The sequence below is a fragment of the Brachypodium distachyon genome, chromosome 1, assembly GCF_000005505.3.
Source record: "Brachypodium distachyon strain Bd21 chromosome 1, Brachypodium_distachyon_v3.0, whole genome shotgun sequence".
Lineage (NCBI taxonomy): Eukaryota > Viridiplantae > Streptophyta > Magnoliopsida > Poales > Poaceae > Brachypodium > Brachypodium distachyon.
This window is the reverse complement of record NC_016131.3, coordinates 41299775-41323327: the sequence shown is the minus strand read 5'-3', so window position 1 is coordinate 41323327 and position 23553 is coordinate 41299775. Positions and strand designations below refer to the sequence as shown.

At 43.8% G+C, this 23553-nt stretch overlaps 2 protein-coding genes across 2 annotated transcripts; one reads left to right on the top strand and one right to left on the bottom strand.

Moving 5' to 3' along the window:
* Positions 1–3010: 3010 nt before the first annotated feature.
* On the top strand, positions 3011–6017 carry LOC100826114. Its single transcript, XM_003563897.4, has 3 exons — positions 3011–3207; positions 5360–5551; positions 5699–6017. Exons 1-3 carry the CDS (start codon positions 3202–3204, stop codon positions 5741–5743), a joined length of 243 nt encoding a protein of 80 aa, XP_003563945.1. The 5' UTR covers positions 3011–3201; the 3' UTR covers positions 5744–6017.
* Positions 6018–20076: 14059 nt separating this feature from the next.
* Positions 20077–22067, bottom strand: LOC100827632 (leucine-rich repeat receptor-like serine/threonine/tyrosine-protein kinase SOBIR1). The gene has a single exon (XM_003560755.3). It carries the CDS (start codon positions 21955–21957, stop codon positions 20467–20469), a length of 1491 nt encoding a protein of 496 aa, XP_003560803.1. The 5' UTR covers positions 21958–22067; the 3' UTR covers positions 20077–20466.
* Between the last annotated feature and the right edge of the window lie 1486 nt (positions 22068–23553).

Below are 23553 nucleotides of genomic sequence, written 5' to 3'. Positions count from 1 at the left end.
AGGAGGTGTTTCTAGAAAAATATAATTCCATTGTTAGGGGAACAACCTTGATTGCTCGATCTGGGTTGAATTTTTTAAAGAGGCCTAGTGTGTGTCTAAATGGGCAAGATTAAAAGTCTTACCTTGTGAATTCCCGTTCCTTCACTTCCTGAAGTAACGAGAAGGTGAGGAGTCTTTCCCTCAAAAAAAAAAAAGACAAGGTGAGGAGTCAACATGTAAATAACCTGCCTGGGAGAATAAGAGAGCCATTTGTTAAAAACAATGTCGTTTTTGCATTACCACACAAACTTGCACAATTTGTGCAAATTTGAATTGCGTATTACACTGTAAAAAACATATCCTACCTTTCCAATGCACAACGCCCTTAATTTGTCCTTTTGCAATACGTAGAAATCAATTCTGCAAAAAGTATTGCATCAAGTCTTACCACATCATGATTCTTTTTTTAAAATAGTACTCCCTTTAATTCATAAAAGGTGTCATCCGTTTTGTACTAAGTTAATACAAATTTTGTTTAAGTGGGCGACACTTCTTATGAATCAGAGGATGATGAGGACATCACCTACAAATAAAACTGCAGTCCCTACAACACCTACACCTCAAGCACCGGAGACACACGGACAAATTACAAGGGCTTGTGCCCGTCAATTAAACAGTCAGGTACTTTCGTTCCTTCGTACTATGGGTAATCTAAATGAGAATTTGATGCTGCCTAAATCAGATGCTTTTATTTTGATTCGGAATAAAGGACCAAGTCATGGGAGAGAGTATCGTCCCCCGGGCGCCAACCAACCATCCCGGATCCCGACGACCCCTCACTCCATCCCCGGGTCCTGGCAACCACTCACTTCCAGGCGCCCCGTCCTGGCAAGAACATCATCCTCGGGCATCCCGCCCCGGCAAGCAGCACCACCCCCGGGCGCCCCGGCCCGGAAAAGCAACCACGCCCAACATATCATCCCCGGCCACCCCGTCCCGGAAAGCAACCATGCCAAGCGCATCATCCTTGGGCAACCCGGCCCGGCAGGCAAGAATAGGAGAAACTGCAGCCACTCAAGTTGTGGGAAGATAAGACTCCGTGTGGGCCCAAGGCCTTGTAACTCATCCACCTCCCACTCTATACAAGAGCAGCCACCACCCCCTTAGCTAGTTGGGTTTTGTTTAGTAAAAGTTAGCCATTGTTGCAATTTCGGATCCACAGTAGTGTCGGCTAGACCTACTGGAGGACCGCTAGCGGAACCCCACCTTGTTAGTGTCTCCTTGGGACTATTGTACCTCAAATTTGTATCCGCAATTTAAGATTGCCTTATCTCGATTCTTTCTTGTTCTCGATTGTTAGCAGGGATTAGAACTTCGTGTTGAGGTCGATGGTTCCTTCGGTTCCGTCGATAACCTCAGGGAATTGGTGTAGCGATTGACAAGACGCATCGTCCGTGTGCTCAGTGTAGTCGGGTCGTAAACGTCGACTTCCGCCCAAATCGTAGTTGTTCTTCTCATCGAAAGATCAGGGCACCCAAAGAGCCTACCAAAGCGTCATGAGAGGAAGTACGGGGAATATAAATACCTTGGTGTAGAACTGTGGAGACAACCGATTGTAACATCTATAGGTGTGTGATTCTTGTGGACGTTTTGTTGTTGATAGAACCATAGTTCGAATATATAATATATTTCCAATTTTAGATAATAAATGTGTTTAAATATCCCCAAAAGTAGCATAACCATGAATTATGCGAACGTTTCAACGCAAATGAAGTAATAAAATTATCACATACTTGTCTCATTTTTATAGATTCATGGTGCAAAGTAAATAGGACTAGAATCAATCACTGCCATTCCAAGTGGCCGTGTGTGTGCTGCCAAGTTAGTTGCAAACCAAATGGATGCCTATATTGCGAAGAAAAGAAAGGCAGGTACATAGCTATAATCCAAACAACAACAACAACTTGCCAAAAAGTAAGCTAATTATATCCCTTGTCATGCCAAAAGAATTAGTTAGGCTACTTGAGCATCAAACCAACTAGACACACACATCGAGACAGCAGGAGACTTGAGAGGAGGAGGGGCGAGACCGAGAGAGGCCTGCAACAGGGAAGATCTACTGGAATCCTAGCGTGCCCGAAGCACAAGCACGAGAAGGTTTGAGGAAAAGAAAAAATTAGTCAACTACCACCTTCCCGTGAGTCTGACCTAGTCTAACGCTGAAATCAGCTCGACATTAGCTAGCACAGAAGAGGCTACAGCCTGCCCGGCTTTAACTAAGTATGCAGCTCGACTTCTTTCAAATTACTAGCTGGCCCGATCACTCGACCAACCTGAAAAATCCAGTGCCAATCGCGGCCTCTAGTTGCTGCTACCTTTGCGTCAGAAAAAATAATTAATCTGACATATGCCACTGCTAATTTAGCAAATTCAAAAATCGCCACTGCAATTTTCATCCTTTGAAAAATGTTACAACCCAACGGAGTAGCATTCTTTGAAAAATCTATAAATTGTAGGGGCATTTTCCGAAAGATGAGCAATGACATTTTTTAAACTCGCTAAAATTGCAGTTGCATATACCAAATTTATCTAAAAAAATTTGAACTGAGCAATGAAACTCGTGGTCAAGTAGCAGCTGACTACCGAACCATCAGAAGTCTTTCACGCCGAGGCCAGAACAAGACGAACAAAGCTGTGGTTTGTTTTATCCCAAGTTAAAGAAGAAAGCTGCCCCAGATTCCAAGTGCCAGCTAGCGTAGCTCACCGACGTGCTGGGCACCCCTCCCACTCCCTCGTGCGTTTCCACTCTGTCTCCCCCACCGCGCCGTCACCACCTCAGCGCAAACCCACCGCGCCCGCCAACACGCGGGCCCCACTGGCCGCGCGGCTGGCTCACATGCGCCTCCCCTCCAACCAAACCGAGGCCCCGAAAACCGAGCCGCTGCTTTTTTTTTCTTCCCTTGCTTTTGGAGAGGAGAAAAAAAAAAATCTTTTCTCTCTTCTGGGGGGTTTCTCTTTCTCATTCTTTCTTTCTCCCCCTCTTCTCTAGGTGGAGTATAAATCTATCAATCAACCGCTGCTACTTTTCCACTCCGATTCGTCGCCTCCTCCCCTCCCGGCCGCTGCTGCTGCCCCTTATCCCCGTCCCTTTCCCCTCCCACCCGCCCGCAACCAGCGAACTTTCCCCTCCCCGGTGGATCGGACCTCCGCCGCGCTCAATCCATGTCGGTAAGTCGAGCTCTTTGCTGCGCCCTGTGTTTGTTTATTTTTATCCGGCGATTTTGCTCCGTGATTGGTGCCTAGATCGAGTCGAGCGAGTTCTTTGTTCGGATATTTCGTGGTTGGTTTGTTGATTGAGGGAATCGTATGGATTGCGGAGGACATGGGAACCTGGTACGGGACAGACGTGTACTGGTTGGGGATGATCGATCCTTGGCAGTTTGTCTGGCAACCTAGGTTTGGTGGAGGGAGGAAATTCGTTCGGACTCGAATCCTCAAACCCTTACTCAACAACCTTTACCTCAATAAATAAAAACCGATCATGTATATTGAGGAATTAAGAAAGGAAGAAGAAAGATAAGCCCGAGCCAAATGATTCTTGATATATCAATCGATCATCGGTGCTCCCATTTGGAGACCTTTCATTGATTGATCATGGGAGCATCTTTGTGGACCTATCAATAGGTATGATTTTTTTGTGTAGAAACCGACGTTGAGATGGGATGTGTTGATCTAAGGTGGTTGTTAGTTGTTCATAAGTATGATAAGTTCATTGTCAGTTTAGATGGGCCAAATTATAAAACATTTAACGCAAACAGTTTCATAGACAAAGTCTGAGCAAATCAATCAGTGAATACGCTTTGCTGCATTGATGTTTGGTAACTACTGGCCTTTTATGTGTAGCCAGTGCAACTGAAAAATGCTGTTTTCTGATTGTAAAAAATAAAGAAAAAGAAGCTTGCTAAGAACATGATACTAGCGAATAAATGGTTTGCTTGTAACTTTAGCCTGTGATACTGTAATATACCAGAGCTAAACTTTACTGATCAGTGATCACACTAGCAGTGTGGATTGTATAAGCTTGTTAGCAGCATGATACTAGGGAATGAATTGCATGTTCATAGCTTGAACCTTGGATATTGTAATATGGACCATAACTGAACTTCACTGCTCAGTCTCAATCACACTAGGTGTGTTGACTGTATGCTGTGAATATCAGATTGCATGTGAGAGCAGAACTTACATGCTCCTATTTTGTTCTTAGCATGCCAGTTGTGATGTATAGGTTTGTTCAGGAGACTGAAAAATGCCTATCTTGATTGTATAGCAAAAATATCCTCATGATGCATCCAACCATCAGCCAGGTGCTTATCAATTATATCTAGGCTGTGTGTCCTATTCCTGTTCCATAAGTTTTTAAATGAAACGATCCACTTCAACAAGGCAGTTGATACATGTATGGTCCTAACTAGTCATCATGCCTATCTTGATTGTTGTTCCAGTTATCTTTTGCAACAAGGCAGCTGATACATATCTGATGTTAACTAGTCATCATTCATGCCTATCTTGATTGTATTTCCAGTTATCTTCTGCCATGTGCTGTAGTTTCTCTGGTTTGGTGTTCCCTGATATTGGTGGTTTGTGTTGCTTGTAAGCTGATATCCCCTGGCTGATAATCAATATTCTAGCTTTCAATATAAGCTAGGCTTTGGCCTTTTTGTAAAGGAAAAGAAACACCTGTAGCTAGCGCCCTGTTAAAGTGGTCAATAATTGGACCAAATTCTTATTTTATATCTGGACCATGTTAAAAGTACCAAGTGTTTCCTAATTGGTGTGTTCAATTCTCAATCTTCAATAACAGGTTGTGATTGGAACTGACTTTTTTTGCGGACGCTATTTGACATCATTTACCAATGCTTGCATTGTGGTTCATTGCAGAAAAAAAGAACTTACTCTCATGCTGAGTTCATGTTTCGTGTGCTGAATGCATGATTTCTCATTTGTTTATCCATTGTTTTCTGGGTAATTTATTTTGTCTATGCTCGTTATTCATAAAAAGATGCCCAGGGTTCCAAAGGAAAGAAGCTAAAGATAATAACCATATCGCTCTTTGCATTGCACTTAGAAAATGTAGGAATAGTAAGAAAATACATGATTGAAATGTCAGTTCTTTCCAACTTCCAGTGATTGTGTTTCATGGTTGCTTCACAAACCTTCTTTTCTCCTCAATCTGATAATGTAGTCTGTAGTCATAGTTGATGCTTCTTTTCTTATACTATCAACATACTTTAGGGTTTAACTGACATTTTAGCAGCAGGGCTTGTTCTTTCATTACTTTTATATGTTACTTCCTTTGACATGGATAATGGTACTTTCTTAGGAGGAATCAGGTCGCCCTTTACCCAAGTTTGGAGAATGGGACGTCAATGACCCAGCTTCTGCTGATGGATTCACGGTTATATTCAACAAAGCAAGAGATGAGAAAAAGGCTGGGAATGGACAAGATACTGAATCTCCTTGCAAAGACACAAGGACTGAGAGGGTGGAATCTTATGCCGCCAAGACAAACTCAGTATGTGCCTTCCTGACTCCTGAACAGTGCCTCTTATTTGATTAACACCTCACGAAAATATGGTGTTAGCTGTTTATCTCTTACGTGTTATGATGATGATGATGATTGCCTTGTTATTCGTCATAATCTCAATTTTTCCGTGCGCAGAAGAAATGGTTTTGCTGTGTGACACCCAGTCCTACACAATCTTAAGGGGGAAGACAAGTGTCAGCAGAAGAAATGGTCGCGAAAGTATGGTCCTTTAATTTTGCTATATATACATACTATCCATAAGAACTTGTAGAGATAGCCAGGCTCTCTGGGCCATCACGATGGTTATCTCATAAAACTCTGAAGTGTGTGTATGTATGGTGTGAGGGTTATCAGACATCATTTGGATAAGTGAACTTCTGATTGTAATTCTGGTCTTCCCCATCGATCTGCTTTTGTGCTATAGTGGAGTACTTCCTCTGATCCTAAGTTCTTACTCAAATTTGCCCAAATATGGATGTATCTGTTCTTAAAAAACGTCTAGATACATGTAATATTTCGACAACAATTTAGGATCGGAGGGAGCAGTATTTAAGTGATGATATGAACCGGTCTGGCCTGTTGCTACATCTCCAATTCCCGCCTCCGATTTTTGCCCATGGAAAATTTGCATGGTTGCTGGACGCGGCTTCGCCGTACTGCACTAGTTTTTAAGTGGCCTAGCACACACTGCCCTCTTCCCTTAGGAACGGTGCAACTCGATTCTCGTTTATGCTCAATACTTTCTGTTTTTGAAAAGGGTCTCAACCTCTTTTTCGAAAAAAAAGGAACATGGACGAGAAATTCTTGACCTCTTGGCTACTGTTGTCGACAGAGCGGCCGTTGGTGAGGCAGCGCCGGCCTCCCAAGCACGTCGGCGACAGGCCGGTACAGCTCTTTTCGGCTAAAATCGACAGGCCTCCCAAGCACGTCGTCGAGCTTCTCCCGCTAAAATCGAGGAGTATTTGCCTCCGTCACGTCAGCCACTGGATGTTGCCTAGAAGTCTGCTGAGACGTGCATCACTTATTCTCTTAATTGAAGAGAGAGATTATTACCAAACATTAAGGGCTACTTTGTGTCAGGCACAACTTTTTCCAACGTGACCCCTCACAGCTTTTCTTTCTTTTGCTTCACTTTTTGTGTCATGCCCCCACATACCCTGTTTCTTTTCCAAATTTTTCCATCAAATATTTTTAACTTTTGTAGATGAAATTTTAGAGGGCCACTTTTTTTCTTTTGTACTAACTTTACTCATGGTACATATTTCAGTGCGTCAGGTACATTACGATACATGACATGTATCTTATCAGTTTTTAAATATCCCGCAAAAATATCAAGATTGTGTACATCAATCTCATGTATCAGGAAGAAAATCATAGTACGAACTTCTATCTTATCTTTTCAGTACTTAGTACCTCCTCTGTAAGTACATTACGGTACGTCATATATCAGGAAAAAATCATAGTATGACCATCGACAAAATTTAGTACTTAGTCATGTTAATTTTATTGCATACATTAGCACATGAAACAAGATACATGCGTAAAGCATTAAGACACAATAACAGTACATAGATCAAACAAGTTTTAGAAGCTACCAAAAGTAATAAGGTACTCGAAAAAAATTCTTGCATTTTTCTTCTTGCCCATGCTCTCAATTCAAAGAAGGAACCACACAATCCAAAAACAAAACTACAAAATCTAGCCTTCCTCGTGGTACCATAGATTGGGGAGGAGTACGAGGTGGGGGTTGGTCGCGACGGTGGAGGTCGGCTGCGAGGAAGATGGTGGAGATCTAGCCACCTTCATAATATGCTGCTCCTCCGCCTTGTCCACCTCTGGGCTGCTCTCGAGGGCGGCGGCAGCCAAACAACACGCGCAACAGGATCTCTCCGCAAGGGGCCGCTTCACCAGAGAGAGAGAGAGAGAGAGAGAGAGACCACTCGCCAAAGAGAGATGTGAGTGGACATGTGTTACATACGATGGGGATAGATGCCGTGCAGGGCACCGGGAGGTTTGGCCTTCTCTGACGGTGTCACTTAGTTATACCTTGGGCGACGCTTCCGGATGCGCATCGATGTGGTACTAATTAGCCCCAAGCCTTCTGTTTCATCCCATCCTATTTAACTGAACTTTGGATGCATTACTAGTACTCCCTCCGGCTCCGACCGATATTACTTGTCGAAATATTACATGTATCTAAATGTTTTCTAAATATAGATACATTCATATTTGGGCAAATTTGAGACAAGTAATATGGATCGGAGGGAGTATTTTTTTTACAGTATTACTTTACTATTCCCTCCGTTCCATACCATAATAGGCATATTATGTTTTGTGTGACAAATTTTTGATTAAGATTAGTTTATTAATATGTGATTTATATAACATGAAATTGGTACCATTAAGTTGCTTAGTTTTGGGCCAGGCATCTCAAGACAGAAAAAAGCTAGAAAATGAAATAAACTTGAATTAAATACCAAATCGAGTTTGAAAAATACTAGTAAAATCTAAAGATGCATATTGAATATGCAGAACCCAAATAAAATAAAAACAAACCAAAAGAATAAGTAAAACTCAAATTTAAATTCAAGTTGCTTTTACTTCAATTTTAAAGGAATTGTTTTTACTAAATTTTCAATTAAGCTTTGATTAATGCAAAATAATCTAGTGCTAATTTTTCAACAAAAAAAACTTTTGAAAACTCCAAAAAACCACTCGGTTGCTTTGTAGTACTGTGGGTGTTTTTTTACTTCTATAACCAGGTTATTGTACATCTAGTTGGTGTTAATTCAATTAAAACATTTTTTTAGGAGATTTTCAATTAATATCTGATTAATGCGAAGGAAATTTTCTTATCCTAGTTTTCAAGAAAAAAAACTTTTGGAAAATCCATAAACCGCTATGTTACATTGTATTACTGTCGGTGTTCCTTTTTCCATTTATAACCATGAGTATTGTAAACCCTACTTATTTTCTACAGCATGGTACTCATTTTTATAGAGAACTAGATGATGCCCGGCACGTTGTTGCGGAAACTTTTAGTTAACATGCCTGAGTCAAATTGTTTAGCAATGAAAGATTTTCGAAAATTGAAAACATATGATGAAATTGTATTGTAGAAACTTGATGTGAAATAATTTGCATGCATGTGAAAAATATATGAGAATTTACTAAATAGGTGCGAACACATTAATGATGTGATGATGTGACATGCTTGCATGTTGAGAGAATCAAGTATTGGGTTAACGAAAGATTATCCAAAATTGAAAACATATGATGAAATTGTATTGTAGGAACTTGATGTGAAATAACTTGCATGCATGTGCAAAAAATATGAGTTTTTACTAAATAGGTATGAACACATTAATGATGTGATGATGTGACATGCCCTAGAGGCAATAATAAATATGTTATTATCATATTTCCTTGTTCTTGATAAATGTTTGTTATCCATGTTATAATTGTATTAACAGGAAACTAAATACATGTGTGGATAAATAAACAAATACCGTGTCCCTAATACGCCTCTACTAGATTAACTCGTTGATTAAAAGATGGTTAAGGTTTCCTAACCATAGACATGTGTTGTCATTTAATAACGAGGTCATATCACTAGGAGAATAATGTGATGGACAGACCCAAACCTAAGTATAGCTTTTGATCGTGTCACTTAAGTTTAAATTGCTAATGCTTTTATTATGTCAAGTATCATTTCCTTAGACCATAAGATCGTGCCACTCCCTAGTATCGGAAAAATACTTTGTGGACATCAACCGTCATCTCGTAACCAGGTGATCATAAAGGTGTTCTTCAGGTATCTCGGAAGGTGCTTGTTGGGTTGTATGGATCAAAAGTGGGATTTGTCACTCCATGTGACGGAGAGATATCTCTGGGCCCTCTCGGTAATATAACATCCTAATGAGCTTTCAAGCATGTGACTAATGTGTTTAGTCACAGGATATTATATTGCAGTACGAGTAAAGAGAACTTGTCAGAAACGAGATTGAACTAGGTATGGTGATACCGACGATGAAATCTTGGGCAAGTAATATATCGCGAGACAAAGGGAATTGAATACCAGATTAATTGAATCCTCGACATCGTGGTTCAACCGATGAGATCTTCGTGGAATATGTGGGAACCATTACGGACATTCAGGTCCCGCTATTGGTTATTGATCGGAGAGGTGTCTCGGTCATGTCCACATGTCCTCGAACCCGTAGGGTCACACACTTATCGCTAAATGTCGCTAGGGTTTGATGAGATAAAAGATGGTGCTATTGAATTATGATTCAGAGTTTCGGATGGGATCCAGGACATCACGAAGAGCTTCGGAATGGTCCGGAGATAAAGAATTATATATGGGAAAGCTGTTTCAGGGTTTCGGAAAAGTTCGGGATATTTTCCGGTATAGTCCAGGAATGTTCTAGAAGGTTCTGGAAGTTCTCAAAAGGTTCTGAAATGTTCCAGAATATTCCTGAGAATTTAATTGGGCCTCTATAATAATTAATTAGAGCAATCTAATTAGTTATCCCCTAGGCCCATTAGGGGGAAAGGGGAGGAACAACTCCACTGTACGTGGGGGAGGAGTTCGTGGGGAGGGAGTCCTCCCGGGACTCCTTTCCCTCTCCTGGCCGTCCCTAGCTCTTTCTTGGAGGAGTGGCAAAACCTGGCCACCACCCCCTATATAAATAGAGGTGAGGGGCAGGTGGAGAGAACACACCAAACCCTCAGCTGGATCTCTCTCCCCTAACCCCTTCTCCTCCTCCTCTCTCGCGCGCAGCGAAACTCTGCCCGCGGAGCTCTCCACCATAGCCACTACCACGCCGTCGTGCTGCTGGAATCTCATCGACCTCTTCCCCTCGCTTGCTGGATCAAGAAGGAGGCGACGACGTGAAGCTGAATGTGTGGATAGCAAGGAGGTGCCGTCGTTTCTGCACTGAGATTGATCTCATCGAAAGTTCCACTACGCCAACAACGATCCCATGATCGTAACGCTTTGTGGTCTACGAGGGTATGATGCTCATAATCCCTCTCGTTACTTACATCTAGTAGATATGTTTTTGGGTTTCTTCCGCACATCTCGTAGGAATTTTTTTGTTTTCCATGCAACGAACCCATCACTTAACCCAGCCCTCTGTCTGGTGGTTTCGACGGAGGAGCCGAGGAAATAATTTTGTTGGTTTCAGAGACAAAGACAGAGCCTGATGACCTGATGCATCCGTCGGCGGCTCCTGGGGAGAGAGGAGAGATTGATGAGATGGCAGGAGACTCCAGGTGGAGGAGATAGAGGATGTGCGGATGGGAAGGAGATAGGTGGCGGCCGGAGAAGAGGAAGGAGATGGACGGCGGCTAGGGAGTACATGGGGGATGGTTATGTAAGAGCAACTCCAATGGAATCCCCTAAATTTTGTCCTAAAATGTCCTTTTTTTGGTCATTTGGGGGAGCAAGTGGACATGTGTCCTCCTCATGTCCGCCCACATCACCCAACCACATCCCCAAATTTCTCTTCCAAATTAACTTTTCCTTCTCTTTATCCTTTCTCCTGTGCTTTTCACTTTTTCTTCACCTTTTCCCATCTCTTGTTGTGGGGCCAGGGCGGACAAAAGAGAGCACCGGACAATGTCCAGACACCCCAAATCTCTCCCAAATTTGGGGCAAGTTTGGGGAATGTGTCCGGACAAATATGGCATTTTGCCTGTTTAGGGGATGCCATTGAGAGATGATTTTGGGAACAAAATGTCCATATCCCTCAAATAGGACATTTGGGATAGCTTTGGGGGATGCCATTCGAGATGCTCTAATATTCGAACTGCTGTTCGACTGAGGGGCTCACAGAGGAGGGGGCCAAGGACGTCGCGAAGGGGCTCGTGGAGGAGGAGATGCAAGGGGGTCGTGGAGGACAGAACTCGCTGGGGGCTTCGAGCCTTTCTCCAGTGGCAGCAGCGGGCTCAATCTCATCTCAACCACGGGAAAAAGGAGACGGGAGGACCCGGACGAGAAGATATCGGGGGAAACGGTGTGGGCAACAGAGAGACGGGAGGAAAAAAGAAAAAAAAACGCTTCAGGTTTTTAGTTTTTTTTAGCATACGTGGGGTTTGGGTGGGGTGATGTATGGGCAACATGTCCTCACCATCAACTGCAATTTAATAGTAGACTAGTGTAGTGTCCGTGCGTTGTTATGGAACAATAATAAAATGAATAGGCATTTTGACCACATGATCATTTTATTTTGTAAACATAGCGGCCAATAAAAGTATGTTGACCGAGAATCAAACCAAAATCAAACCCGGTGTCATGCTCTTGCTTCCTTCCTATCTTTTGCCATCATTGGTTCTGTTTCTCCTAGTTAGATATATCTCATTCGCTTGCGCCTCTTAAAAATGCAGGTCTTTCCACCCTCTTCTTTTCCTTATTCATCGACCCATTCTATAGCAGTCGACCTATTGTGTGGACCTTGCTACCGCACATGCGCACGACCATTGCAAGAAGATGTAGTCATGTTAGGCGGCGGCATAGCTGTGTTATGGACACAATCAGTCCTCCGTATCTAACAAATAATTATCAGACTCTAAACTCTTTGTCGGTGCCCTTACCTCTTTATATGTTTCTTGTCAACAGTAGTGTAATAAATAGTGCGACCTTAATAATCTTCATACGATATTTTTTTTTGCAAAGGACTATCATAAAATGGAATTAATTAGCACAAGAACTTATCAAGATGTAACTAACTTCTAGCTTACATTAACATGACAGATGGATTACATTAATTTACTTCAGATTACACGTGAGAATCTACATAGTTGTTCCCTCCAACATTGTTCCAAAGATAGCCTAACATCTATCTAAAAGAATGCTACATGACTACATCTCCAAGAATTAAGAGGATACCTGAACATTTTTCTTTCACAGTGTGATATATCTGACCTGGTGCATAGAGCCTCCTTGGATCTTCTAAAAATAACATCTTCAGGTATGTATGTCTCCTTCAAACATCTCAAACACGGAAGGCATGGCAGACTGCCCAAGAAGAGAAGATGGACCGATTTTAAATGCCTGTTCCAGCAAAGCTGTAAGGAAATAATCACATTGCATTCAACATACACGGTAACATAAGATAATTGGTGTAGAAAACATAAATACTCCCTCCGTCCCATATTAACTGTCCCAAATTTGTCCAAATATGGATGTATCTATGCCTAGAAATTGTCTAAATACATGTAATATTTTGACACTTAATATGAGACGGAGGGAGCAGGAAGTTGCGAAATCAGATCAAGTATCAAACACCCCGGCTATGTTTGTGTTCTAGCTATTTTTGTGTTCTTGCTTCCAATTTACTAATACATTTGTTGTGTCCATGATGTGGGTCGGGGTGGACCGATCTTTCGATGAGATTAATAACTCTCGATTTGGGTAGGAGTTGACGTTGACGATCAGCAGACTATCACACTTCATCTTCACTTTGGACTTGTAGAGTTCAATAAGATGCCTGCATAATAAGATCAGACAATATAGTAGCTCTGCCTCTTTGCAAGTAATATATTGAACATATTTAATAATTGAATTCACCTGATTAGAATTGTTATTGAATACTCCAATAATTAGGTTTGTAATGGTCGTATCCATGGTCATGTCCATATCATCCTCCCTTTCTTGAAAGGAAAGCCGTCCTCGGCGTCGTTTGTGCTGAAAAGAAACTGACAAAATAGACAAAGTATGTGCATGGTATATGTATATGTCATCCATCTTTATACATCTCCTTTCTTGCACAATTAATGTTTTATAACAAAATCTCATGAGATAATTAGTCAAACAATCATCATGAATAACATTCCAGCAAGAAAATTGACAAAATGTTTTTTTGCATATATAAGTGAAACAATGTCTTGTATTTGGTTTGCACTGCTCACCATTATACCATCCCAACACTGGAGAATAATAATTAATGGTACCCAAATTAGTTACGACAAGATGCTGAAATTTAGAGCAAGTCAAAGCACTAATATTCATACAATCGTGTAAACAACTATTTGGCAAATAATGAACACAAATATTGGAGGTCATATTAAAATGATTAAGCATGTGCAAAAATTTCTTTTCTCCCAAGACAGGAAAATTATCACAAGTAATGCAAATCTCATGCACCAAAATGTTATTGTTCACATCATGTTGTCCAATTAAATGAATAGTGTATCCATGGACAGTAAAAGATTTCGAAATTCTTAACTCGGACACTTTATCCATTGCATGTGACAAATACATAGGTGTATCAAGTGTAATGTAACACAAAGAATTAATGGGTGGATCCTTATCAATCACTCCATGTGTAATTAACTCGACACAACCTAAACCAAATTTATCTACGTCACATGTTTCTCCCGAAAGAATATCTATTTCCTCACATGATTCATTGTCTTTGACATTAATTTGTGCACTCCGATCATTATAAAAACTAATTGGAACAGGAGGTGCAATCAAAATAGTAGGCGCATCATCTATGTCACATGGTGCTGAAAATTCACTTGATAGCTCAACTCTTTGATCACATGGAAAATTTAATTCAGCAACACAATCTTTTGTATCATTACCTTGTGGGCTCGACTCATTTGTAGTAGACCTTCGCTGTAATTTCCTCTCAACTTCACGAGCAAGATTAAGCAAACAAAATATAGAGTCGTATTGTCCATATTCAATCATATAAGAAATTTCAAAGTTAAGCCCATAGTAAAATCTATCCATTTTTCTTCCTTCGGTTTCATCTAAACCAGATCGCAATGTTAAAATTTGGAACTCAAGGTAGTAATCATCAACAGTTTTATCATCTTGATTCAAACGTCGTAATTTGGAACGCAACTCATAAGCATAACTTGGAGGAGCATATTTTTCTCTCATGATTTTCTTCATATCAATCCACGTGTGAGGTATTTTTTTTTCTCTAACCAGCTCACTCCACCAAGATAATGCATCAAAACGAAATTTACTACTAGCAATTTGGACCTTACGACTATCTAGTACATGGAAGCATGTGAATTGTTCAATTAGAGCTATTTCCCAATAAATATAAGCTTTAGCATCATTATTTCCATCAAAGGAAGCTCCAAAACAATTATTGGCATTACAAGGATTGTGATATACTTTTGCCTTGCCAATGTCAACAAGAGACGAGGAGGATGGATATGGTGAAAAGCGCTCATGTCGGTCACTTGATAGCATAGGCCTACTTTCCATTCTTCGTGTAAGTCCTGTGATGAGGACATCCCAACTAATGATACAACCACAGCCCCTACAGCACCTACACCTCAAGTACCGGAGATATATGGACCAATTACTAGAGCTCGTGCACGACAACTAAATTATCAGGTACTTTCGTTCCTCGGTACTTCATTTAATATTAATGAGAATATGGTGCTGCCTAAGATGGGTTCTTTTATGTGTTTTAGGAATGAAGGACCTAACTTGGACCTCAAGGATCAGCGTTGGACAGCAAACCATGGATGTGGCAGCAAGATGGCGGGAGCTAGCTCAAGTGATGATTTCAGAACATTGAAACCGCCATAACGAGAGATGAGAAGAAGGCCGCATCCTCTTCATCAATGGGATTTCGGCCAAGTGGAGGATTCCCCTCCAATGGGTATCTATGGGCCAAAGATGAGGGTTATAACCTTGCTTTATTGGGCCCAAGGCCATGTAATAGGGTCCAGCCAATTTTTAGATGTTTTCGTTGTGTTTTAGGAGGATTCCTAGGCCGTTTCGGAGTCCCTCAAGGGCCTGTCCGAAAACCACCTAGTTTCCCTCCTATTTATACCCCATGAGCCCCCCCATGGAGCCTTGGGTTTTGATTAGATAAAGTTTAGCCTTTGCTACTTTCGTGTAATCGCGTGTGTCGGTTAGACCACTTGTTTTACCGTCATCAAGACTCCAACAATATTGAATATTCAGATTCGTGAACCTTCATATCTCCTATTCGCAATTTCAGATTGCTTTTCATCTTGTTCTTGCTTGTTCTTCGATTGCTTGCAGGAACAAAGACCTTCGTGGTCAGGTTGATCGTGCCCCCGCTCAATAACCTTCGGGAGTTGGTGTATCGATCGCTAAGGCACTGCCTCCTAGGTTGTAGTCGCATCGTCAACGTCACCTCCTTCCAAATCGATAATTAGGTATCTCATCGAAAGATCGGGACACCCTCAAGGTTATCATCCTGTCATGGTTAGTAGAAGACAAGAAACAAATCGCAGGAATATGTTCCTATCAACTACTAGGATGTGGTTACAAGTCGCTCAACTCTCAAGCTAAAGTTCAAGTTCTTACGAGTTCTTACAATGCAAAACAGGAAGGTGATGGCCAGCGGCGTAACCAAGCCTCCGAAGATTGAATGTATCGATGCCTCGGTAACAAACCAACCTAGGTGTAGAATCTGTGGAGCTTGGAGGCTTTCGTGAGTAGTAAGGAAAAGCAAATAATCAAACCAGTAATGCAAAGTTGAAAAAATGCTCAATAATGCTAGTCCTAGCTGCTGGAGTCGATAAGAACGAATTACATAAACAATCTAAGCCTAGATACTGAAAAAGGTAGGATAGAAAGATCAAAATAAAGGTAAATCAAGTAAATCTTTGGGATTTTTTTCTTTTTTTTTTCTTTTTGTGGCCTTCTGTTTGGCTTCTTATTCTTTTCTTCTTTTTTTCTTTTTTTTAACCCCAGAAACTCACGCAAAAGAAGTAAAGACCGGAAAACTGCACGTGGGCTGTCGCAGAACAGCAAAGGGTGCTGTAAGAAAACGTCAGAAAAATATGGAAAAAATATGGGTTAGTAGCGTATCGAAACAAGCTTTCCAGCAAGTTCAAGATCACTCAAATCGGAGGCCGGACGGTGGAGATAACGGAAAAACACTGGCTGCAGCGACGCTGGAAAACGGATGCAGAAACTTGGAAACTCCGAAAATCGACCTTAGGAGCCGAATTTGGGGGTTAAAGTGCAGGGAATCACCCTGGATATTTTCAGATGCGCCTCGTCATGAGCTTTCCAAAGAGTCGAAGAACGTCCAAATCCGAGTTGGTATGCAAAAGATACGCCCGTTTTACTGAACACGGGTCAAACCCAACCGAAACTAAAATTCTCTCAACGTGGATCCGAAACTGATTCTTTCTCTCTTTAGTTTCGTTTTTTTCGTTCTTTCTTTCCTTTTTTTTCCTTTCTTTTTTTTCCAACTTTCCAAACTACTTGATCTCTAAACAAAATTCGATCTATTATGAAACACTTTCCCAAAAGCACTCTTGATTGGACTCGGACTCGAACTCGGGGAAGGACTCGGTGTAGGACTCGATGGAAGATATGGTGGTGGCGGAAGATTATGGCGTGGCAGTGGTGTGGCAGGAAGTTTGGCGGCGGAAGATTGATGAAGGAAACCTGCCTCACACGAAGAACAAGAAAACCAAAAGCAAGTTCGATCTAGTAGAAAAAAATCTGAAAAAGATCCAATCTAATCCAACAACTCGACACGATTAATGCAGCAAAGATTCAACAATGCAAATACTAATGTGAAAATTGCAAGGCTCAGATTGGTTTTAGGGACGAAGGTAACTAATCCCTACTTTTTTTTATCGGTTTTTTCTGGACTATAGGTAAAACATATCTAAACTATGGAAAAACTGGAAAAATCTCACCGAGCAACCTTAAGCTCTGATACCACGTGATATGGCTGGGGGTGGCCCGATCTTTTGATGAGATTGATAACTCTCGAGTTGGGTAGAAGGTGACGTTGACGATCCGACTACGGCCTAGAAGGCAGCGCTTAAGCAATCGATACACCAACTTCAGAGGATTATTGATCATGCGGGGGCACGATCAACCTGACCACGAAGGTCTTTGTTCCTGCAAGCAATCGAAGAACAAGCAAGAACAAGATAAATAGCGGATGCAATCTGAAATTGTGAATATACTATATCAAACCAATGTCTCAACGAGACGATAAGTTGGAGTCTTGACAACAGTAAAACAGATGGTCTAACCGACACTCGCGATTATACGAAAGTAGCAAAGATGGCTAAACTTTATCTAATCAAAACCCAAGGCTCCTTAAGGGGGCTCGTGAGGTATATAAAGGAGGAGGAAGATGGATTTTCGGCCAACTTGGGCATGGGACCGAAATCTAACTCTATCTCTAAGTTTCCTAACAAAACAACAACTCTTTAGGAAATAGAAAAACAGATCCGTCAGCTTGTTTTGTCCGTCACGGTCAGCTCGCGTCGAATCTTCTGGTGGGGCCAGATCTTTTGGAAAGGTCTCAAAATTATCTTTCCAACAAATACTTGTTTGCTTAATTTGGACTCTGGATGCGGCATGGGTGATTAAAACAAATTCGGGTCTCCTGGTAGCTCGGACCCGAATCGGATTCAATTTTAATTCGTGATATCTTTCTCTAGCAAGCTCCGAATCATGTGCCGTTTGATTTGTTGGAAAGTAGACTTGATAGGTTTCACTTTGAATCTCCCTTTGCAGGCTATCACGCTTCATTTTCACTTTGGACTTGTAGAGTTCAATAAGATGCCTGCATAATAAGATCAGACAATATTGTAGCTCTGCCTCTTTGCAAGTAATATATTGAACATATTTAATAATTGAATTCACCTGATTAGAATTGTTATTGAATACTCCAATAATTAGGTTTGTAATGGTCGTATCCATGGTGATCATGTCCGATCTTATTATGCAGGCATCTTATTGAACATATTTAATAATTGAATTCACCTAATTAGAATTGTTATTAAATACTCCAATAATTAGGTTTGTAATGGTCGTATCCATGGTGATCATGTCCATATCAGTCCATGAGATAGTGTTTCCTCCTTGAAATATTTTATAACAAACAACCCAAAGTAGTTGCTAGCTGCAAAGCAGATGTATAATTAAATGAAAAACACAAAGTACCTTTGTTTAGTTAAGAAGGAATACCAGGCATGTACTCTCTCCGTTCTTAATACTTGTCGTGGTTTTAGTGCAAATTTGCACTAAAACCACGACAAGTATTTAGGAACGGAGGAAGTATTTCTTTGTAATCTGATTGGCTTCGTTTCTAAGTGAGGCATTTTGGTTCTTTAAGAAATCATCACTCGAGAAAGCTCTTCACATTCAACCTGCAAGGATGGAAAGCCATCACTGGACCAACAACAGGATCCATATACCACAAGAAAAACACAGGGTACCATTGATGTTTGCACACCGGTATCATTCCATAAGGGGCCTCATCCATGAGGCTGTGAGAAGGAATAGGAGTACGACAAGATACCACAAAGATAATGACGACAGTTGATTCTACAGTAGAGAGACAGATCTCCAAAATCTCTACCTTTTCAACAAATTAGTGTTGAGCGAGAACAAATAATTTACGATGCACGATTGTGTCTTACACCATTTAGAATGTCCATTCCTGCAGCATACTACATATTGATGCTAATGTTACGTTACTCTCCGACTCCTAAATATTCCAATGAGGACCTAGTGTGTGAGTTGCAATAATTCGATGGTTTAAGCAGCAACAATGAAAACAGAGAGAAACAACCTGAGATATAATAGTATGAACTACAAAGCATACCTGTGCAATCCCTTAGTTACAGTCACATCAACATGTCATGATTTGAAAACCCATCATCCTCGATCAGCAGTATCTGTTGGTCACGGTTGTGCTGCCTAGACCATGGTTAGTGGACTGCCCATCGATGAAAAGGAAATCTCATTAAAGTCAGGGGCACATGGAGGAGGAAGCCGAAGGGAGGTAGAGATAGGCTGATAGGGTTAGTTACCTTGAGGTGATGGACGATGGACGGCTAATGGCGAGGCGGCGGACCAGGGGGAGAGTAGCCAGCGGTGGAGGACGCTCGGAACGCCGATGATGGCCAGCAACCCAGTGCCGCCACCTGCCAAGCACGGCCTCGACGGTGGCCAACATGCAGCGGCGGCGGCGGTCATCTTCGTCATCCGCCGCTGCTTTGTGTGAGAGGAGGAGCGGCAGAGGGCGCGCGAGGGATGCCAGGGATGTCGAGGTGCGGCCGGTGGCACCAACGGCGGTATAGTAGAGGCCGAGATGGGGAGAAAAAAGGGGAGAAGGCCAGGCGGGGGTGGCGGCGAGGCAGGCGCGCGGTGCAGAGACGGATGCAGGGAGGAGGCCAGGCGAGGGGACGGACGTGGGAGATAGGGTTCGGGAGGGAGAGATAGGTGGGGACTGGGAGCCTGGGAGCGATCAGGGATGGACCGATGGAAAATCGACCGTCCAGGCGGTACTATCGACGATAGTATGGCAAGCGAGATCGATCGGGGAAGGGGACGATGGATTGACGGAACTGTAAATTAAGGAGTAGTAAAGATAATAGCGAAGATAGTAATAGATTGTTTGATTTTTTAAGAAAAAACTTAAATCTAAGTTGACGAGAGAGTTGGATTAGTATCTAGATCTCTCATTTTATCCTTCTTTTCTATCATCCGTTTCAAATCTTAAAGCCCAATCAGACAACTTAGATATAGCAAAACCGTTTTCTTTTCCTATAAAGTGCTCGTTGACCTTGTTAATTAACCAAGGTCGATTGAGAGATCGCGGCACGCCGCGTGTACACAGGCTCTCTTTCGAGGCCCCAGAATTGGTCTTTGCTGACCAGCAGCAGCACTGCCACACAATTCTACAAACTAACACACAATATTGACGCATTACCGAATTGTTGACGAATGGCATATGGAGTAAAGCTAAGCTTGTTCAAGAGCTGACTGCCTTACTCGAGCACGCAGAGAAGAGCAGGCCGGCTATGCACTTACTTATGCGTGATCAATTCACGACGACTGCGCCCTTAATTATGCACCGAGCTGTATACTAGTACTATAGCAGTAGCACCACGAATACGCTACGGAGTAATTATTAACTACTGGGCGTAGTCTTGATCTGTGCGAGCATGCAGCGGACGTCCTTGGCGGCGGGCCGTTCCTTGGGCTCGTCGGCGGTGCAGAATACGGCGATGCGCAGCACGAGGAGGATCTGCTCCTCGTGCCCAGCCCCGGCGATGGCCGGGTCGATGGCCTCGGCGTAGTCGCCGCACTGCACGACCCGGCGGAGCCACTTGACGAGCCCGACCTCGTCCACCTCCGTGACGAAGAACTGGTCCGTGGGCTCCTTCCCCGTGGCCAGCACGGCCAGGATGACCCCGAAGCTGTACACGTCGCATTTCGCCGTGAACTTGTACGTCTGGTGGTACTCGGGCGCGATGTACCCCATGGTGCCCGCCACGTGCGACGTGGTCACGTGCGTCTGCGCGTCGGGCATGGCCTTGGCCAGCCCGAAGTCCGCGATCCGGGCCTCCATGTCGTCGTCCAGCAGGATGTTGGCCGGCTTCAGGTCCCTGTGGATGATCTGCGGCTGCTGCGACTCGTGCAGGTACTCCAGCCCCGCCGCGATCCCCACCGCCACCCGGAGCCTCGCCGGCCACGTCAGCACCACCCGCCCTTCCTCCGTCTCCTCCGGCGCCGGCGCCGGCTTCAGCGCGTTGTGCAGGCTGCCGTTCTTCATGTACTCGTAGACGAGGTAGTGGCAGTCGGGCCGCGGCACGTGGGCCGCGAGCGGGAGCAGGTTGCGGTGCCGGATGTGGCCCACGGTGCGGATCTCCGACTGGATCTGCCGGGTCCACTTGTCCAGCTGCCGGCTCTCCTCGTCGCTCAGGTTGGCTGGGCCGGGCCCGTCGCCGAACTGCTTCTTGATCTTCTTGATGGCGATGAACTTTTGCTCCTGATCCCCCTCGCGCGCCGGGTCCAAGGGCAGCGCCGCCTTGAACACCTCGCCGCAGCCGCCGCGCCCGATCACGACCAGGGAAGAAAGCATGTCGTCCTTCTCCAGGAAGGCCAGGTGGTCGGCCCGCTTGATCAGCTTCGGGGTGAAGATCACCGTGCCGGACTTGCTCCGGTACCGGCCGCGGATGCAGTTGAGGGCTAGCCGGAACAGCACGGACATGCCCAGCCCGGAGATGACGCCTGCCAGGGAACCCACCACGAAGCCGATGATCCAGTTACGCACCCGGTGCTTGTTGTGGCTGCGGTGGCGCTTGCCCTGGCCGCCCTGCTGCTCGGGTGCCGGCGGCGGCGAGGTGGCGTTGTTGGTCGAAGCCGCCGGGGAGCTGTGGTTTTTCTGGCTTGCTCCCGTCGAATTGCTCTTCTCCGCGAGGATGTACCGGTGCGGCATCGTGGCGCGGCGGTGGAGAGCGTTCCGGCCGATGATTCCCAGGCGGGAGCGGCGCGCCATGGCGAACCGCATGACGCCGTTGCGCCCGCCGTCGTAGCACCGGACGGCAGAGACGAGGAGGAGGACGGAAACGAGGAAGACGAGGGGACGCTTGCTCCGCATGCTCGCCGTTATCGCCATTGCATTAAACGTGTAGCTTCTGTTAATTTGGCGAGGAAGAAGATTCCTGGCGAGTGTGTGTGTGGCAGTGTGGAATTTTAGACGGGGTGGGTGGAGCACGGAGTGCGCGGAGCTATTAGTAATGGTGGGTCGGGGATTTGCCGCGTGGAATTAATGCACGGCCGCGATGCGTTTGCGGACTGGATGGACGTGCCAGATTCGTGTGAAGGGGACATATCCGGACCCGCCGAGTCTGATTGGAAGAGAAAGACGACCGTTGACTGGAAGCAAGTCAAGAACCGGCGAGCACGGCGAGTTAAGAATTGGAATGACAGTTGTACCCCGGAAAGATCTGCAGCAGCAAATGGCTTGTTTACAGAAAATTGTTCTTTTCTCGCCTGGCCTGCGGCCTGCGCTACCCTTAGATTTTTCTTCGTTCCACCCTCCTTCTCCTTCTCCTGCTCGGCTGGCTTAGATAGAGAGAGCTAGCTATCCACTGCCACTAGCAGCGATCGCGTCAAGCCGGGGCATTAGTATCCAGTGCCCGGTGCCGTGGGGGTGCTGCATTGCCCATTTTTTTTTTTCCGAAAAAAAGGGTATACTCCCGGCCTCTGAAGACTGCAACAAAGCCAAGCATTGTTTGGGCGTTCGGTTCTATCCGAAGTTCGATTCAGTTTTTCTGGTTTTTCATGAACTTCTTTTTTTTCGGTTCTTAAAGATTGGGGACCAAAATTGCATTGGAAATTTTGATAACCAAAACTTCGGTTTGTGGTTTCAGACCAACCAATCGAACAATACTTTTGCAGTAACACAATAGAACTGAAACAGATTTAGTTCAACCTTCGCAACTGAAACATAGATAGACACACATGCAGCATGCAGATGCAAGTCTTTTTTTTCCGATGGTATGAATACTCTGGTTCTTGAGTCATCTTCGATTGTTTAACTGAGGGAAGGAACTGAACTAACTGAAATAACGTCGGTTCTTCAAGTATGCTGACCGGAGATTTAATCGGTTGCTCGATTTCATTCCAGTCAGCTTTGGCCCCGGTTCCTCTGGTGATCGGTTTTGATTTCCTTGGTTTTTGTGCCCACCGTGAGTACTACCCGGAGATCTGCAGCAATAGCTTGTTACACTAGAGGATATACTCCAAGGTTGCACGTACTAGAGCTAAAACTAGGCTCCACAAATGGCCTAGAGTCGTTATCAGGTTGAGACCCACCCGCCTCCCATGCACGAGCAGGTGGTGAATGTAGCGCATCACAAGTGCGGTGACGGTTTTTTATTAGCCGGGGAGCAATTCCGAGTCCAATGAAGTGTCCAACCGCAATCCTTCGACACTCAGGAAAACATGAACAAGCTCTGACATTGTTTCTCTTAGGTCGTGATTTTGGGTTAGCTCTAAAAGCCCAAGATGAAACCGCCCAATGTTTATCGAGTGGGAGGCAGGCAAGTTCAAGCAATGATTTTGGGTCAGCTCTAAAATCCCAAGATGAAGCCGCCCAATGTTTATCGGGTGGGGGCAAAGCAAGTTCAAGCAATTTAGAAGGGTGCATTCAGACTTAAAGAAATTATGCTCTAGCCTTGTTAGCGAGAATAGCTATTTGATAAGAAAA

Excerpts from the sequence above, each read along its gene's own strand:
- LOC100826114 (XM_003563897.4), top strand. Across the intron at positions 5,552-5,698 it reads ATGCCGCCAAGACAAACTCA|AAGAAATGGTTTTGCTGTGT; the intron begins GTATGTGCCTTC and ends TTCCGTGCGCAG.
- LOC100827632 (XM_003560755.3), bottom strand. The coding sequence starts at position 21,957 with ATGGCGATAACGGCGAGCATGCGGAGCAAGCGTCCCCTCGTCTTCCTC.